This window comes from Sparus aurata, chromosome 3, assembly GCF_900880675.1.
Source record: "Sparus aurata chromosome 3, fSpaAur1.1, whole genome shotgun sequence".
Classification (NCBI taxonomy): domain Eukaryota; kingdom Metazoa; phylum Chordata; class Actinopteri; order Spariformes; family Sparidae; genus Sparus; species Sparus aurata.
Genome location: NC_044189.1, coordinates 24,704,579 through 24,723,384, shown reverse-complemented (window position 1 = coordinate 24,723,384; position 18,806 = coordinate 24,704,579). Strand labels below are relative to the sequence as shown.

At 42.6% G+C, this 18,806-nt stretch overlaps 1 protein-coding gene across 4 annotated transcripts in view; it reads left to right on the top strand.

The window, feature by feature from the left end:
- Positions 1–18,806, top strand: part of LOC115578509 (triple functional domain protein) — an 84,052-nt gene that overhangs the window by 44,160 nt on the left and 21,086 nt on the right. For all 4 annotated transcript variants that reach the window (XM_030411509.1, XM_030411506.1, XM_030411508.1 and 1 more), the window contains exons 6-26: positions 904–1,008; positions 1,185–1,381; positions 2,962–3,214; positions 3,970–4,092; positions 4,606–4,797; positions 7,535–7,666; positions 8,365–8,595; positions 9,338–9,460; positions 10,863–11,054; positions 12,243–12,412; positions 14,635–14,809; positions 15,083–15,278; positions 16,104–16,270; positions 16,426–16,545; positions 16,660–16,851; positions 16,979–17,128; positions 17,219–17,333; positions 17,618–17,733; positions 17,833–17,955; positions 18,054–18,248; positions 18,353–18,468. In XM_030411509.1, coding sequence (XP_030267369.1) covers positions 904–1,008; positions 1,185–1,381; positions 2,962–3,214; positions 3,970–4,092; positions 4,606–4,797; positions 7,535–7,666; positions 8,365–8,595; positions 9,338–9,460; positions 10,863–11,054; positions 12,243–12,412; positions 14,635–14,809; positions 15,083–15,278; positions 16,104–16,270; positions 16,426–16,545; positions 16,660–16,851; positions 16,979–17,128; positions 17,219–17,333; positions 17,618–17,733; positions 17,833–17,955; positions 18,054–18,248; positions 18,353–18,468 — 3,383 coding nt within the window. The remainder of the gene's footprint in view (positions 1–903; positions 1,009–1,184; positions 1,382–2,961; positions 3,215–3,969; positions 4,093–4,605; positions 4,798–7,534; positions 7,667–8,364; positions 8,596–9,337; positions 9,461–10,862; positions 11,055–12,242; positions 12,413–14,634; positions 14,810–15,082; positions 15,279–16,103; positions 16,271–16,425; positions 16,546–16,659; positions 16,852–16,978; positions 17,129–17,218; positions 17,334–17,617; positions 17,734–17,832; positions 17,956–18,053; positions 18,249–18,352; positions 18,469–18,806) is intronic.

Genomic DNA, 18,806 nt, shown 5'->3' with positions numbered 1-18,806 from the left:
TCTTGATAAATCGCGTGGTTCGGTAGGGGAGAAAAACGGTACCCAACGGCCCTGACCGATTCTCCCTCACCATCCAACAGTGTACAAATCAATTAACTCAAACCAGAATGGCGAACACGCCGGTATCAGTTTTTTCCCCTGGTGAGTGTCACTGTGCTTTTTTTTTTTTTTTACCCAAGGACAGCAACAGTGTGTTTCTGCATTGTTTGGCCTACACAAAGCTATCTAGCTACCGTTCTGTCTCCATCCATCTCTGGCCATGTGTGTGGGGGTGTTGTGCGGAGGTGGCTTTGCAGAAACACAGAGGCACTAAAACCAAACAGGGAGACATTTCCTTGCTGCTTCTCTGAAATCGATATTGTAATATGTGAATTTCGTGCGGAGAGGATTTGAATTTCACTTAGCTCCAAAGTGAAGGACGACTGGAGGGGATCAAAGAGAAATTGAGCGAAGGTGTTACAACTGTTTAATTCTGAGCTTTTCTGTATGTGATATATTTATAGATGCTTTAAAAAGTGTTTTTTGCTGACTGCTGTTACAGTAAAATAAGCCGCAGCGTGCTAAATTGGCAGGATAAAGAGGATGAACGGGCTTGAGTCATGCCATGGATTTGTTAAGTAATTAATTACATGGCTTTCTGCTCAAAATTACATCTCCGCAACTCAGCCGTCATCAAAACATCCTGTCTCGATACATTTTGGGAGCGAGGGTTGCTCATGTCTCTGCTAAGAGATAAAGATTTTCAACCGCACAAGAAGACAGAAAAGGAAATGCAACGGGAGGAGAAGAGGAGAGATTGGAGACATTTTACTCTTAATCGACTGAATTTAACCCAAAACCGCCTAAACCCCATTTAATCCCTCTTTCTCTCTCGACTACCTTTCCCCCGCCTTTGCTCCATAGACCACCATGGTGTCGCTAGAGGGCCTGACGAAGGTCGTCGACCCCTCCCAACTGACGGCTGACTTTGATGGCAGCCTTGAATATAACCATGAGGAGTGGATAGAGGTAAGAGTGGCCTGCCCATCTGTAGGAAATTTTAAAATTCAGTTTTTTGCCAAATGCAGTGAGCAAAAACATTGTATTAAAAATAAGACCGAGGCTTTGGCTGTTTGCATCTGTAAACATAGTCATATTCTGTCATTTTCAGCCCCTTATTCTGATGTTTCTCTGTTTTTATTCAGGTGCGTGTGGCTTTTGAGGAGTTCTCTGGTCACGCCACCCAGATGTTGTCCCGATTAGAGGAGATGCAAGAAACGGTGTCGAGAAAAGACTTTCCCCAGGACCTAGAAGGAGCCAGGCGGATGATAGAAGAACACGCAACGCTAAAGAAGAAAGTCATAAAAGCCCCGATAGAGGAGCTGGACACTGAGGGACAGAGGTAAGCACATAGAAATACATCGGTTGTGACTTTTCTTTTTTGTAGGACTAAACAGTAGGGCAGAGGCCTGAAGGCTCACAATGTTTTCCACCACTCGGTCGTATCAAAAAATAGCCTTTATCCCGCCTTCCCTTCAGCTCCTCTTCGTCAATCACGTGGGCGACTGTTTGGGGTTTGTGTAAAAGCTGTGCACACGCAGCCCTTTGAGCGTCCTATTTGTACTTGCTTGCTCACTTTTGTGTGAATTAAGCTTATTCCTTTCATGCAATCATTGGACGTTGTTCTGAAGAAGTGAAAGTTAGATTAAAAGAAAGAGATATGAAAGTTAAAAGATGTAAGGATCATTAGCATCTGCAAGAAAAACCTGCTCCCACATGCCACAGGTTGCCACATGGGCAGTGGCGCTCTCTGTATGTAAAGCTTAAAGGTGTAATGTATATAAGAAAAATCACATCATTCATACTCAAATAGGAGGCAGCATAACACCACAGTAAGCAGTAATTTCTCGTGTTTTAGGTCTTTAGCTTAGTTAGCTGTGCAGGTAGCAGTCCCGACTGGGAGCTCAGAGTGTTGGCATGCCAACTTAAGTAGATATCTCTGCGATACAACACACAGACGTCTTTGAGATCAACTCAAAGCTTTTATTTCTTCACATTCCGTTGAATTCTGTTGCACCTTTAAAGGGGCGAGTATACAGTATCAAGAAATCTTCCTCCCTACACTACTCCGATATTAGATGAGGGGGTGGTTGTGTCCACGCATTTCTGTCAGATTTCTTCATGCCCTGATTAGCCAGCTGTGTGGAGGTGAGAAATGAGTCAGTGTTGAAACTTCTCTCTCAGCTCTCGTTTTCTTTCATTGATGACAATGGAGTGAAACTGTACGAACGTCTTCCAAGAGAAAGAGTGATATAGCATCTACATCATATCTATGACTCCATTTGTGTTTTTCTCAACCATAAACACTTTCCGTTTCTGACAAAATAGTATTCATTTAGAATACTGCAGCCCTTATGGTAGAGACACTTGGTGAGCAATGCATCTGAATATAGCGGTGCACTCGGAGCTGTGGCTGATGAGTTATGTAACAGCTAGTTGCACGGTGCTTGGATTTGGCTCGTCCGTTTTTTTAACATCGCATCGGGGCCCAAGCTCTCCCACATTACAGCTAAACAGTGCATATGTCTTCAGTCTTGATCCATATCTCATCAGCACTGCGTAGTTTGACAGTTCGATTTGATTTTCGTGAACCTAGTACGTCATTCTGGACGGAGTCATTTGCATAAAATAGAAGTCAGGTCGTGATTATGTAAATTCAGTCAACGTTATGCTTAATACACTAAGTGCTCTGTAATAATTGGAACCCTGCAAATGCACATTTTTCCAATATCTTCCCTGGTAGAATCTAGGTAGAATAAAACATATTTGTCACTTTCTGACATCCGCTGATGTGTTATCCATCCATGCTAGTCCCTTCAACCACTCCTCTTTCAACACAAATGCAAAGCGTTGCTCAGTCAAACAATTACAGCAAATCACAAGCATGAGTAATTCTTCAACACACATTAAATCCATCTCCAGGTTGCTCCAGAGAATCCAGAGCAGCGAGTCCTTCTCCAACCGTAACGGCGGAGGCGGGGGCAGCGGTGGCAGCAGCAGCAGCAGCAGCGGTGGGATGTGTAACACCGACACACAGGGCCTGGTGCCGCGGATCACCCAGCTGCTCGATAAGCTCCACTCCACCCGACAGCACCTCCACCAGGCCTGGCATGTCCGCAAGCTCCAGCTTGACCAGTGCTTCCAGCTCCGGCTGTTCGAACAGGATGCAGAAAAGGTCGGTGGAACGCGGGAGGGGAGATCTTTCAGCATGAGCAGCGATGTAGTGGTAATCTATAAGATCAGCTGGTAATCACTGTGGGGCTGACAACTGCCAATACAACAAAAACTTAATTACACCCACAGAGAAGCATTGATTTATGCCGTGGTTGCAGAGCTCATGAATTCATGCCCTTTTGATTTTGGTCCTAAAACAGCAGCTTAATCTTTATTCCACAAATAAAACAGCAGGTTAAAACTAAATGGCTTTGCCACTCCACCACATCCCAGGATAACAGGCAGGGAGACGGAGGATGGCAGCTGCTCTGACAGCTCAGGTGATGACAGCTGTGGCACAAAGTAGAAGGAGACAGGCAGAGAAAAATTCAGAGATCCATGTTTGAGTGAGTAGAATAAAATAGCAGGTTGCAGCAACAAGGAGAGAGCTGCAGTCTTGGATACACTGCAGTAGTAGGAGCTTGTTGCTAGGACACCATAGGCCACGAGTTGTTCTCTTGGAGAGCCTGAGAGGATACTCTTAATCGAGGCAGTCCATTTCTCTGAATTCTGGCCTGGTTAAGATGACAAGTATCTGCAAACTGCAGCAGTACATAAACACAGTCAGGCTAAGTGCCAGCTGTTTGTTTTCACCTGCTCTGGCATTGATCTGTGAAAGTTACTGATGAACCCGTACCCTTTGTGTATATTTCATTTGGCTAACATGATTTTTTTTTATCCGTCTGTGTGTCTGTTCTGTCATTTCCTGTGCTTCAGATGTTTGACTGGATCATGCACAACAAGGGTTTGTTCCTGGCAGGCTACACAGAGATTGGCAACAACCACCCCCATGCCATAGAGCTGCAGACCCAGCACAACCACTTCGCTATGAACTGCATGGTAAGACACACACACAAACACACGCACCCACTGATCCGCAGCAGGAGGTAATGCTTTTCCGCCCACTTGGAGTATCGAGTCCGTGCCCCGCACTGTATAATCATATAGTTATTGCACTCAGCGTCAACTTCTAGTACTGTGTTTGAGTGTTTGTTTGGAGAAGCTTGTGCTTGTGTGCACTTGCAGATTTTCTGCATGTTAGCAGCAGCACAACCAGGTATTGAGTAATCCTATTCTTTATCCTCAGTCAGCCTTATGTAACCATTATGAAACTGTGAGAGAGGGAATCAATCGAGCCGCTAGAGTTTCTGTCAACGGATGAGAAATGATGCTACCAGTTCAATAGCCATCTCCTCAGTCTCTGCTCCTCTTTCTGCTCCTCATCTGTCCAGCTTTTCTCCTTCTATATTTCTTCTATTTCATTTAAGTCTTACCCAATGTCAAGTGCATAACCTACCCACAAACTCCTCTGTTCAACTGTCTCGCTCCCTCTCTCCCTTCCCTGCTGTGCAGAATGTGTACGTGAACATCAACCGTATCATGTCAGTGGGAAACCGGCTACTGGAGTCGGGTCACTACGCCTCCCAGCAGATCAAGCAGATCTCAGGCCAGCTGGAGAAGGAGTGGAAGGCCTTCGCTGCCGCACTGGATGAACGCAGCACGCTGTTGGAGATGTCAGCGAGCTTCCACCAAAAATGTGATCAGGTGAGTCGGAAGCAAGATTTAAGGCTGCAGTTTAAGATTATGTACAGATTTATGTTGTGAATATGTTGTATTTCATCGATTAATCATTTGATTCTATTAAAATTCAGAACATAGTGACATCGATCACAAGTTCCCAGAGCCCAGGGTGATCTTTTCAGGATGCTTGATTTGTGTGCATAACTGTTCTAATTAGGGATATCCCGATCAGGTTTTTTTTTACCCCGATCCCGATCCGAGTCTTTTAATATTTAGTATCTGCCAATACCGAGTCCCGATCCGATACTCAGCCTGAACTAATATTTTCCTGGATAATACAGCTGCATTAAGAAAAAAAGTACCTGCATCCAAGCTGTTCTTTAATAGGTTTTTTTATTTTGTTAAAACAAAGTATGTACTTTCATATGGCTCTTTCTTATTCTGCATATGCTATTGCAACATTGGCCTCCACCTTCCTTGTGTTAGCATGTGAGTGTGTGACGCTTCACTGTGACAGCAGATCCTCGAGTACAGTTTTTTTCATATTCCTTACGTTGTCAGGTAAAATGACATGGACGCATTGCTTGTCTATTTCACACGTGTTCAGCATCTCCTCGATCGCCTGTTTTACATGCTCTGCTGTATGAGACCCAAGAAACTAGTGCGCATTCCAGCACGTTGTAACTCGAAAGTGGAGTCAATATAATGTAGTGCCAGGTGACGAAGAAAATCCTGATCCTCTGCCACGGAGATGAGCTGGTTATCCAGAGCGATTAATTTGATCACCTTCTCTGTGATATTTGTGGCCATGTCGCTGTCTCGAGGATATTTCTCTGTCCATTTGAAAGTATCCGCGAGTGTTTGTTGCTTCGGTGTCTTTGCCTGTATTGTTTGAGCGAACTCATTGTATTCTTTGAGTGTTTGTTTTTATATGCCTTATCAAATGATTAGTCTTAAATGCAGCTCCGCGAAACAATGGTATTGCAGATGTTACATGTCACCGTTGGACTGCTTTCGCTTTCTAATTTAAGTTATTTCCACACTGCAGACATTTTATCCACAGATTTGCCAGAGTAATGTTACGTGCGCGTCTGCGTTCTGCCACAAATTGTGCTCCGACCAACAACAAAAAAAATTCGGGCTTGGGTCCACATTAAAAATTCAAAATTGACGATTCCGATCAGTGGAAAAATGTCCCGATCCGATCTGATCGGGACATCCCTAGTTCTAATCTGAAAGATACTCAGTTTGAAATCATATAAGATAAAAGAAGTGCAGGAAGTATTAACATTTGAGAAGCTGGAACATTGATTGCTATTTCCCTTTAAAAATAACTGAAACTTTTTTGCTGATTAATTTGACGATTGTTTCAGCTGATGTTTTGTCTTCGGTGCCTCAAGGTTTGCAAGAACATAGAAAAAAAATCCTTTCCAGTCCTTGTGGGACAAAAACTTTATTTACAAGTCATGATACGAGACCTGAAGGTCCTGTATGTTTCATTTAGGGGGATCTATCTGCTGAAGTGGAATGATATGTTCACGGCCATGTTTTACAGTAGCCCAGAATGGACTTGATTTAATTTCACTGTAACTGCTCTGACATGTCTACCCTCGTCTCGTACCCATGTCTAACTTTCCATGCTCTATTGATTTGTTATCAAAGAAACATTGTTTTTTTTTTGCTGTCTTACTAAGAGTTAGATGAGAGGATTTATAGCGCTCATGTATGGACTCTGTTATTTTATAGTAAAAAGTTACATGAAGTTGCTTTAAGCTGGAGACAGTTAGCTTAGCATAACGAAATCCAGCCTTACTCCAAAGAGGATAAAACCTGCCTTCCAGCATGTGTTAAGCTCCTTAATTAACAGGTTTTATTATGTTTGATTCTCCTATTGATGTACCTTTGGTAGCAGCTTAGGTGTTGACCTTCACAATCTTAATGGACACACACAGGCAGAGATGCACACACTTTCTGGGTTGTGAAATACCCATTTGGCTTCATTAAATCTATAAAGTCGATCACATGCATCGCATTAACATATATTTGCATACACAATGCAGCTTGTAAGTAGAGTATTTGTTATCTGCTGTTATTTCTGTCGGCGCTCATTAGTCGGGACACTATGGAATGATTCATCGACTGAAAAAGCACCCATGCAGAATCCCAACTGGGGAACATGGGTGGTACGACTTTTCCGACCTGGAATACTGCCGTCATCAGACCAGCCTTTCATGTTTGTGTGCTGAAATAGAAACAGCTTTTTTTTTTTTCCCAGAGGTTTCGCCCCAACCTTTTCTCCTCCACAAATACTGAGAAACCCATTGTAAACCTTTGTACCTTTCGTGTATCTTATTCCAGTTATCAGCAGTAATGAAACCACCAACTTTCTGATATTTCTTTGAGGCCCGCCTCGCTGATTGGTTTGTTTTTCCTCCCCTCCCACGTGGGGGTACAGAAAGTTCCAGGAAGTCATCACAGGCCAATGAACAGCACACTCAGCCATGAATAATTCTTCTGATAAAGTCTTCAGAGAGCTCATAACCATATGAAAGGACATTTCTTCCTGTTTAAGCTCAGTGATGGTATAGAAAAATGCCCCTCGGGCGATTTCTTGCACACTCTGGTATGTCTGACTAACATGTGACTCCTTGGAAGAGTATAACGATGTATACAACACTGTCTCATGTCGTGTCTCATGCGAAACACTTTATATCTGAGTGGCAGTTTGTGTAAATGTGAGCGTGCTTGTCTTGCCCTGCAGTACATGAGTAACGTGGACTCCTGGTGCAAGGCGTGCGGCGAGGTGGATTTGCCCTCCGAGCTGCAAGACCTTGAGGACGCCATCCACCACCACCAAGGCCTGTATGAACACATCACGGCTGCCTACTCTGAGGTAACATCACATCTTATCTGCATTTATAATGTGTAAAACCATTTAACTATAGAGTAGAAAATAAAAAAAAATATGTCACTATGTCATGTTCATGGTTTCATTTGCAGCAATACCCTGTTTATTAAAACCTCAACACTTTGAGGAGTCACAATTAGGTTAACAGTGCTATTGAAACATAATTTACATACAGTGTGGTAATCTGTGGTAGATTTAAAGGCTTTTTAGGCTTCTAAAATGAAATTAACACTCTTGAACTTTGGGAGAATTGTTTTTTTTAAGATAACGTCAAAATTCAAGCTCTTTCCAACCAACTTCTTCTCCACAGAAAAACTCTTTATTTCAAATTCAGTTTCAAGTTAGGACTACTTTTACACCGACCATATTAAAGGAATTGAATCTATGCAGTGCCAAAAAATACTTTTGAGTCTCACCAATTCCTCTGTTGTGTGGCTTTTTATTTATTATTTCTCCTTTTGAGTTTCTAAATATAGAAAGCGTGTGCTTTCCCAGGCAAATGTCCACGCAGTTTGCTGGCTGTTGTTATTTGGATGATGTTTTATTTCTAAGTTCAGTCAAATACAAAACGCATTAATGCCAGTATACTTTTCATTCTGCCAGTTCTTTCCACTCCTGTGCATTTGTGCAGTAGTTGGGATTAAAATAAACACCACAACAACATTTTTTTAACTGTTCCTCAGGTGAGCCAGGATGGAAAAGCCCTGTTGGACAAGCTGCAGCGACCTTTGACCCCTGGCAGTGCTGATTCACTGACAGCATCAGCAAACTACTCCAAGGCAGTGCACCACGTCCTGGACATCATCCACGAGGTGCTGCATCACCAGAGACAGCTGGAAAACATTTGGCAACACCGCAAAGTGCGGCTGCACCAACGCCTGCAGCTATGCGTCTTTCAACAGGATGTCCAACAGGTACACACACACACACACACACACACACACACACACACACACATATACTGTATATGCTTGTTTCTTTATATGTGTGTGCACATTGGTTTGAGTACGTGGTAATTCCAGGATCAAACTTAATTGCCAGTTTTTTCAGTATAACATGAGAGGGTTGGACAGTAATTTGAAAATAGCAGGGTAGCCTACTGGTTAGAGGGATTCCACTCCTAATAGACGGTTTGATCCCAGCAGCAGCCATGTTTCCTATCAAAATGTCCTTGAGCAAGTTGGTGGAACCTTGCGTCTTCACTCATCATGCATTTCAGTGGGAAGGAACATTGGACAAAAGCCTGCGTTCTAAATGCTTTTTGCAGAATAAAGGCTTGAAAACGAGTACAGTGGGCATGCAAGTGGTCCAAAATGATAATACAGTTGTACACTGTCCAAAAATCAGGGCATTCCTGAGCGTGTTGACATGGCAACCGTTGCCATGGCAACTGAATTGGGTCATATGTCCGTGCAGATGCTGTTCATCCGTTAACACTTTGAAGGACAGAGTTCAGGAAGAGGAGTGTGAAAATTTAAGGCTTGCTGCAATGTCTCCTACAAAATTTATAATCTTTTCTGTCATTCCTCTTCACTTACACACTCCTTTTGATTATTATCAACATGTGTGGATCATCTATCACCTTAGAGCGCCCCCTTGTGGCTGCTTCTTTCCTAGTGTTTGTCTGACTATGTGGACATTGGTCCCTGTGTACAGGTGCTGGACTGGATAGAAAACCATGGCGAGGCCTTCCTCAGTAAACACACAGGTGTGGGAAAGTCCCTCCACCGAGCCCGAGCTCTGCAGAAACGCCACGAGGACTTTGAGGAAGTGGCACAGGTAGCTTGGTTTTGTTTCAATACTCTCACTCTCTCGTAAGTTTAAGCCACGTATAACCGTGTTGACAGGGTTATTTTCTCATGTTTAACTCATCATCAGTTTCATCCACCACCAATGTGGTCCGATATTGTGTTTTCATGTGTTATTTTATTTGCTAATTTTATTGTAGAGAAATCGTTAAGGTAGTTAAATTTCAAACTTTTGATAGAAAAGATAATGAATTAGTCTTCTTATAAAGGAAAAATGAAGTCATTAGCAATTAAACACGCTTGTTGAATTCATTACATACAGGGATTTGCTTGCTGCAACCTGTTTTGGTCTGGTATGAGCAGTTAGCTTATGTGGTTTGTTTAAGCTGATGTTAACCAAAATAATTAGCTACAGTTAGCTGCTGTCCACTAAATTACACATATATTACTGAATTTAACAGACATTTGTGCGCCAGGTCTCTGACTTTTTGACTCCTCTCATTTATGCTACCGTTTGTTTTCGCTTTTAGCATTAATTATAATTGTCACATATGCCAGTTTCTGTTCAAGAAACATACACTACATATTCTCACTTTTAAGACTGTGTGCAGCTGTTTCCCCTAAATGCCCCTTAAACATCGTCCAGCTCACCTCATGACTTTTGAGCTTTGAGTTTCACATAATAGTCCGAATGAGGCATTAGTATTCATCCCTAACACATTTGAGGGGATAGTGTAGCCTAGACTGTAATGAAACTAATCACATACACTTTTTTACTTTGTACTTTCTGTGCATGTCATTCGCAGGAACATATTGTACTTTTATTTTGCTAGTTACTTTACAGATTATATTTGACATGCTAACATGCTACGAGTTTACTGACAACTTACTACTACTTACTCATCTATACATTAGAAATAGATAATTTAATAATATGACATGTGATATAACACTAACACTCACTGGGGCATTTTCTGAATGAATAATTTTACTTCTGATACTTCAGATATATTTGAAATGATAAAATAACTCGCCCACTATTACATCAGTGACCTTTTCAATGCCGGATCTTTGCTTGGAATGGAATTCTTTGTACTGTCAGCTCTGATCAACTTTAAACAGAACAAATAAATATCAGCCTTCTGATACCCCACCTTAATGTACCTATTTGTTTCCATAGCCTCTTTCTCTTCCTCTTTATAGCACCTTCACCCACTCTCTGTCTCTATTTCCTCTCACTAGTTATCTCTTTGCGGCTCTAATATCACTGACTGTTATCATTGCACACGTCTCCTGCATATCCTGTTTGTCATTTTCTCTCTGCCTCTGCTCTTTCTCTCTCTGCTCGTGTTCAAAATATGTTTTGCTTTCATTATATCGTCTTCCTGGGTTAATCCATCCCTCTGTCTCCCCATCCCCTGGCCTCGGTATAGAATACATACACTAATGCAGACAAGCTGCTGGAGGCGGCCGAGCAGCTGGCCCAGACAGGAGAGTGCGACCCAGAGGAGATCTACCAGGCCGCCCACCAGCTCGAAGACAGGATCCAAGACTTTGTTCGCCGCGTGGAGCAGCGCAAAGTCCTGCTGGACATGTCTGTCGCCTTCCACACGCACGTCAAAGAGGTAGGCAGGATGACGTAACGCTGAAGTGGATGGTGGGCTGTGTGTTTGTGTGGATGAGAGCTTTCTGTGCTCTCTGAGCAAGAGAGAACTAATTAACAGATAAAATGGACTATGTATTTTTTGGTTTTATCCAGTTAGTCACACAGAAGTGGACATTTTCTATTCTTCTTTTTTTAGATCTCCAGTCCTTACCTTAAAAAAAAAACATAGTATGTGGATAAATGTAGTATTAGGGTCAGGTTAAGGTGAGGGTAGATGATCTGGGTTTGCCTTGATCATGAAAATTCAGGAAGGTCCTCTGTTAGTGTCATTAACCATCTTTTTAATTGCAAAAACTAGGGGTGGTGAAAAAAATCGATAATCGATTAATCGCGATTATAATATTGACGATTATGAATCGGTTACTAAATTTCCAAAGATCAAGCAGACAAAGCTTTCCGTGCAAGTGTCCCTCAACTCTGCTCACAGGGTAGCAATAACTTGCGATGCCTGGACATCCAGAGCTACAGTCTCATACGTGACCGTTACAGCTCATCATGTCAGCAGTTAATGGAAGCTAATGTCCTACGTACTTCAGACGAGAGCTATCGATGATGGCAACACAGGTGCAAATATGTGTGAGTTTCTTAAAGCAATGGCAGTGGGGAATAGAGAAACACGCCCTGGTTCTCGTCAGCGACGATGCTTCTAACATGAGTCCGGCTGCTGAGCTTGGCAGCTTTCTTTTAACAGTGAAACACTACATTTAAAACAAAGTAAAAAAATAATAATTTGGATATTACAGTTACACTATACAATATTGAAGGTGTTGTGAAGTGTTACTCAAAAGATAAGTAAAATAATTCAGCAGCTGACGGATGTTAAATGGAAGATCAATAATCGTTAATAATCGAAAATCAATTTGTAATCAAATCGAGACTTCAATAATCGGAATCGAATCGTGAAATTGGGCCGATAAAACACCCCTAGCAAAAACAATGCTTGTTTGGCTGGGGTCACAGAGTGTGTGATAACAATGTGTGTATTCTGTGAACAGAGTGAGAGATTTGAGAAGTGCAGTCCAGTGTGAGCCTCCAAGTCCATCAGACGATGTGTAGATTTATATGACAATTACCGGAAAAGTTCTGAACACTCGTCGCTTTAAAAAAAAACAAAAAAATTCAGATGCTAATAAATGTCTTTCTGTAGCTGTGGACATGGCTGGAGGAGCTCCAGAAGGAGCTGCTGGATGACGTTTATGCTGAGTCGGTGGAGGCTGTCCAGGATCTGATCAAACGCTTCGGCCAGCAACAGCAGACCACGCTGCAGGTCACCGTCAACGTCATCAAGGAGGGAGAGGATCTCATCCAGCAGCTCAGGTACAGATCAACACACCTGACTGAAAATGAAATCATACAGGCTGAAATGCGTAGATGTTCTGTGAAAATAAATTAAGAGTGATGTAAAGAGAGAAAATTTCAGAAAATAATCTTTAACTAACTCTTAAATATAACTCTCTAATGAAGGTCCTACAGTAATTCTTGAGCTATATGGTGCTGTATTTTACATGCAAGCCAACTATGGATGCATTCTTCTTCTCTGTTGAGCAACTATGGCTTTTTCCAAAACTCCAACTGGAACTACATCAAAATCTACAACCTACATGAGTGGACATGGAAAGTGAAACAAAACCAGCCTAAATGTAACTTTTCTTTCTTAATGGGAATCAAAGGGCAGTCCAAAAGAATGCTAGTGTCAGTTGAATCAGGCAGTTATGGAGTTAAAACAATAAACCGACACCAAACAATCCTTTAAACCACTAGTTAAGAGAGAGAATACACCAGGCGTGAAAGAAAGCAGGATGATGATGATGCAATAATTATTTATTTCTTGATATTCTTGCATAATGGACCTCTTCTAGTCTTTGTCTCGATAACGCGTTGGCAGGATAATGGCAGACACGGGCGATTGGGAATTAAATCACGTATGTATTGTAATGAACTAGTCTGTCAGTTTCATCTTAAAAAGACAGCAGCGATATAGATGGAAACCAAAAAAAAGAAAGCCGAGAGGACAGAAGGAGGTGTTGTAGAGGTGGATGCCGGTGACCCTCGTTCTCCAACTCTATTTTTACACAGAGGATGTTCCAGTCCCTCTTCTTCCACCCCCTTTGTTCTGTCTTTCTCTCTCTGTTTCTCTCATTCTCTCCATCCCGCTCTCCCCTGTGTATTTGGCTCCACAGTGAATTCTTACATAAGTCTGCCACACAATTAGACGCAAGCTCATAAAGGCAGTCCCCTCCGTCAGGCAACTGAAACTCTACACACCTTTCGCTTGTGTGTGTGTTAGTATGAGACTGGTGCTGTATGTGTGCACACGTGCGATCGCGAATGTGTGTTTTAGTCCGGGAGGGCATCTGTCACGCTGATTAATCAACCTCTCAGCTAATCGAAATCCATGTGACCGCCAATGTTTTTTGCTTACTCACTTTTGCCTCTTGGTAGCTCACTGGTGTCTGCGTGTTCGTGCGTCATGCATGTGTGCATCTGTCAGATTGATGAATCAGAATCGGTACGACCTGCTTCACTTTGACACTCATTGGAACTCCTCACAACCTGAGCTACATGTGTGTAGTGTTTTGGCCTTTTATTAAAATGTAGATTTCGGAAATTCTGTTTTACTCAACTCCAAAATGATATATCAGATGAATTGTACTTTTAATTTTGTTAGTTGTGTTACTGATGTTACTGATCTCAGATAGTTTTTGGTATGAAATTCTTTAGGTGCGACAGTTTAACAAATTAAATGAAGAACAAGGAAAAAGCTACACAAGCTCTGATATTCAGAACACTACGAAAAACTAGTAATTCGTTCAATAAAATAAATATTTACTGTATCTAACTGAAAGGATAGCACTGATATTAAAAACAGATGGGAATTGGAGGTTAATACTATGATGAAATGATGTGGAAAAAATGTAATGGACTATTTAGACGTTTTTTACAGTTATGGTTGATAACGATGAACAATTTCTGTTTTTCTGAGCCCATAAAATGATCGCTATAAATTGGTTTAATAAAAGAATATCCACCAGCTCTCAACCAATGGTAAAGGAAAGGCTGAAAGAGGTGTTGCGTGGAGAATATTACAGCTAGTAATAATATCTCTCATACATTTAAGTATATTAATAGAACAAGTATAAGTCTAAACACACAATAGGTGGGTTTTTTGAATGTTTATGCCTAATCTCAGTAGATCAATTATTTTATTGATGTATTTATTAATATAAATGATTATACTAAAAGCCTAAAAAATTCACACACTTCATTCTTAAATTTCAAGAGATTAAATTATGTTTGCTTTCTTCAGGCACAAACTTTTCTCACTTTAAATTAAATTAACATCAGCTCCATTTCTTAACTCTCCTGCTTTGCACTATTACAGCTGAATAAGCCACTGCAGGCTGTGCTATGCAGCAGTTCCTAGAGCAGATAAATTTGCTTGGCACTGTGCCCAACTGTGTCTTTATTGCCGTGTTTTTTTTTAAGTGCGCGCCGCTGCCTCTCAGTGCTTATTGCTAAATTGTGCGTTTCTGTTGCAGAGACTCGGCAATCTCCAGCAACAAGACCCCACACAACAGCTCCATCAACCATATCGAGAGCGTCCTGCAGCAGCTGGACGAGGCCCAGGCCCAGATGGAGGAGCTGTTCCAGGAGAGGAAGATCAAACTGGAGCTCTTCCTGCAGCTCCGCATCTTCGAGAGGGACGCCATTGATGTGAGTCTGCTTGGGAGGAAGTGCGGGGGGGGGGGGGGGGGGGGGGGGGGGGGGGATTGTGTGTGTTTTGTTGTGTTTACAGTAGAAATCTGTGTTATTTTTTTCTTCTACATTCTTAGCTTGGGACAATCAAATGCTACCCAGTAATTTCAATGTATCCTATTTAAAAAAAACAAAAAAAAAAGAAAGAAAGAAAAGAAGCAGAGGCAGTATCAATAAACTCTCAAGGTGTATGGTGACTCTAAAAAGTGTAATCTTATTGTCTGTCCTCAGATCATTTCTGACCTGGAGTCCTGGAACGAGGAGCTGACAGGTCAGATGAATGATTTCGACACAGAGGACCTGACACTGGCCGAGCAGAGGCTGCAGCACCACGCTGACAAGGCCCTGACCATGAACAACCTCACCTTCGATGTCATCCACCAGGGACAGGAGCTGCTGCAGTATGTCAACGAAGTCCAGGCCTCTGGTGAGTTCACCACCCAGACAGTACTTTATATGGGACTCCACACCATGCAGGTTGGCCAATAGTCCTTGAAAGAGCACAAAATATTGTATTATGACACTCAGGTCTGTAGATGATATAGACAATATTTTCCTTGTGTTCATTTGTTTTTTATTATTAGCTACCTTGGCATCTTTCATTACCTTTACTTCAGTTGTAAATAAAACATTTTTTAAGCCTTCTTTTGTTGTAAGTAACATATTCATTAAACAGTTTCCAGGCATTTAAAGGTCTTAAAAAGTCTTCTGAAATATGCAGATACTTGACTGTTCTGTATCTGTCCCCCTGCGATCCTGCCATCATGAGCTATTATGATTCTCAACTGCCGTGAAGTAGGAGAGAAGAGATGTTTGACTGTCACCTGGTTGCCGCTTCAGACATCAGTCATCACACAGTAGAGGGTTAAAGCAGGATACAGCCCGTGTTCACTGTTGCTGCACAGATTTTTTTGTGTTGGCTACATTAGTTAAATATTGATACTGTGTAGGTGTCGCGGGTCAGTTTCGGTCAGCGTTTGTGATGAGAGGCACCCACTCACTAACCATAATAACTCACCTGTGATCTCACATGCTAATAGGTGCTCTCTAAAACTGTACGAAGAATAGTTACATCATGTCACGTGTACCGAACATGCTGATAACATTCATAGAGAAGTTGTTAGAATGGAGCTGAATTCAGACAGTTTCAATTTGAAATGAATGGCGATCTTTGGCAATGCGCAGATCTTGACAAGCACAGAGATCTATTGTATGCATCCAAAGCTCATGTCGGTGTGCGTCTTGCTCCTAGGTGTTGAGCTGCTGTGTGATCGAGACGTCGACATGGCTACGCGGGTTCAGGACCTGCTGGAGTTTCTCCATGAGAAGCAGCAAGAACTGGACTTGGCAGCTGAGCAGCACCGCAGGCACCTTGAGCAGTGCGTCCAGCTGAGACACCTGCAGGCTGAAGTCAAGCAGGTCGGATATACAGTCCATACCTTCAAGAGGGTCCCATCTGCAGGCCAAGATCATGCAGCTATAGAATACTAGGATATCTTCAAGTTCTTGAATAGAGATTGAAACTAAGTGTTGGACTGGTGACATTTGATCACAGCTTTCCTAATTTTTTCCAGGTTCTTGGTTGGATTCGTAATGGCGAGTCAATGTTGAACGCTGGACTAATAACAGCCAGCTCCCTGCAGGAAGCTGAGCAACTGCAGAGAGAACATGAACAGTTTCAACATGCCATTGAGGTGAGATGGTAGTTGTTTTAACTATAATGTTTCCTGTTTGAAGTCTGAAACAATATTTTACCTGGTTTTGATCATTCTGACCCCATTCTTTCTCCACCAATTCCCTTACTGCAGAAAACCCACCAGAGTGCCCTGCAGGTTCAGCAGAAGGCAGAGGCTCTGCTCCAGGCAAACCACTATGACATGGACCTGATCAGAGACTGTGCAGAGAGCGTGGCCTCCCACTGGCAGCAGCTCATGCTGAAAATGGAGGATCGGCTCAAGCTGGTCAATGCCTCAGTGGCCTTCTACAAGACCTCTGAACAGGTAGGAGACCCGCACACAGGGTTCAGCATTCAATTTGACTATTTCTTTGTTTCAAAAAACAAAACAAAAACAATTTTTTTAAAACCGTTTTCCTCAGACAATAAACTACACGTGTATGTCTCCACAGGTCTGCAGTGTGCTCGAAAGCCTGGAACAGGAGTATAAGAGAGAAGAGGACTGGTGTGGAGGGGCCGACAAACTGGGACCCAACTCTGAAACAGACCACGTCACCCCCATGATCAGTAAACACCTGGAGCAGAAGGAGGCCTTCCTCAAGGTAACTTATGACGGGATCAAAACAAACCCAAACATAGTGTTAAGTTACATCTCTGATCTTTGTGTGTGTGTGTGTTGATATTTTCCTCAGGCATGCACTTTGGCCAGAAGAAACGCAGACGTCTTCCTCAAGTACATGCACAGGAACAGCGTCAACATGCCTGGGATGTTGAGCCATGTCAAAGCACCAGAACAGCAGGTTAAAAGTCAGTATCTGAATCATTTGTATATCATTGAACATTGCCTACCTGTAGGCTGTAACACATGCAGAGTGAATGATGCTGATGAGTGATACAGGATGTCTGTTGGGTAGTAAAACAGTAATGGACAAACAGTTGGAATAGTTAGCTAAAAAAAACATGATATCTAAACACATCAGGGTTCTTCCTGTGTATTGTCAGTATGTAGTGTGGTTTTAAATCTTTTGAGGAATCTTGGGGGGGTTGAATGCCTGAATTTTGATTGTTTTCCGTGTTTTTGTGGCATCAAGACATCCTCAATGAGCTGCTACAGCGAGAAAATCGTGTTCTCCACTTCTGGACCATGAGGAAACGACGGCTGGACCAGTGTCAGCAGTATGTGGTGTTTGAACGCAGTGCCAAACAGGTACGTGAAATCCATCGCTACGCACTCCCGCACATACACCGCTCTCTGTTGTCATGTGATCTGACAGTACGTATATCTTGCGCGTTTGTGTATTTTCAGGCTCTGGAGTGGATTCACGACACTGGGGAGTTTTACCTGTCCACACACACCTCCACTGGCTCAAGTATCCATCACACACAGGAGCTGTTGAAAGAGCACGAGGACTTCCACATCACAGCCAGGGTCGGCATCTCAACACAAACACACACGCAAACAAGCATGTAACTCCGTGTACGCTTGTGTATGTGCATTAACACTCTTTTTTCCCCACTCCCCTTCAGCAAACTAAAGAGCGCGTGAAGCTGCTGATCCAGCTGGCTGACGGCTTCTGCGAGAAAGGCCACAGTCATGCTGGGGAGATCAAAAAATGGGTGACAGCTGTGGACAAACGCTATCGTGACTTCTCCCTGCGCATGGACAAGTATCGCTGCAGCCTGGAGAAAGCCCTGGGCATCTCCTCGGACTCTAACAAGGCAGTAAGTGGACATGTGTATTAGTAGAGGATTACAGGTGTAGAAAATCAGCTTAATCACAATCTGTCTCTTTAAATCACTTAAATCTCTGTCTCTGTCTTTGTCAGAGTAAGGATCTCCAGCTGGACATCATCCCAGCTACAGCTCCAGGGTCAGAGGTCAAGCTGCGGGATGCTGCTCATGAGCTTAACGAGGAGAAGCGCAAGTCGGCCCGCAGAAAGGAGTATGTCACCACTTATGTTGTACTCTAAGATAAGCTCAGTTGTTCAGAGCAGGTTTATTGATAAATAACAGCTTTTTAGAGCAGGTTGTAAGATTGGTGGTTGAGAATAATTCAGCAGATTAAAGTGCACTAGGTCATGCCTATTAAAACTGTTCGGCGTCTAGCCTGCTGAGCTAAAAGCCCCATTTCTGAGCAGTACGTGCTATGCCTACAAACTAAACAAATGGTAGCTAGTCAGCATTTTCACTGCTCCTTTCCTCCTGTTGGAAATACATTTTATTACCCCAAAGGACGAGTAATTAACTTACTGGCTCGGTGCCTAAAATACGCAGCAGAGC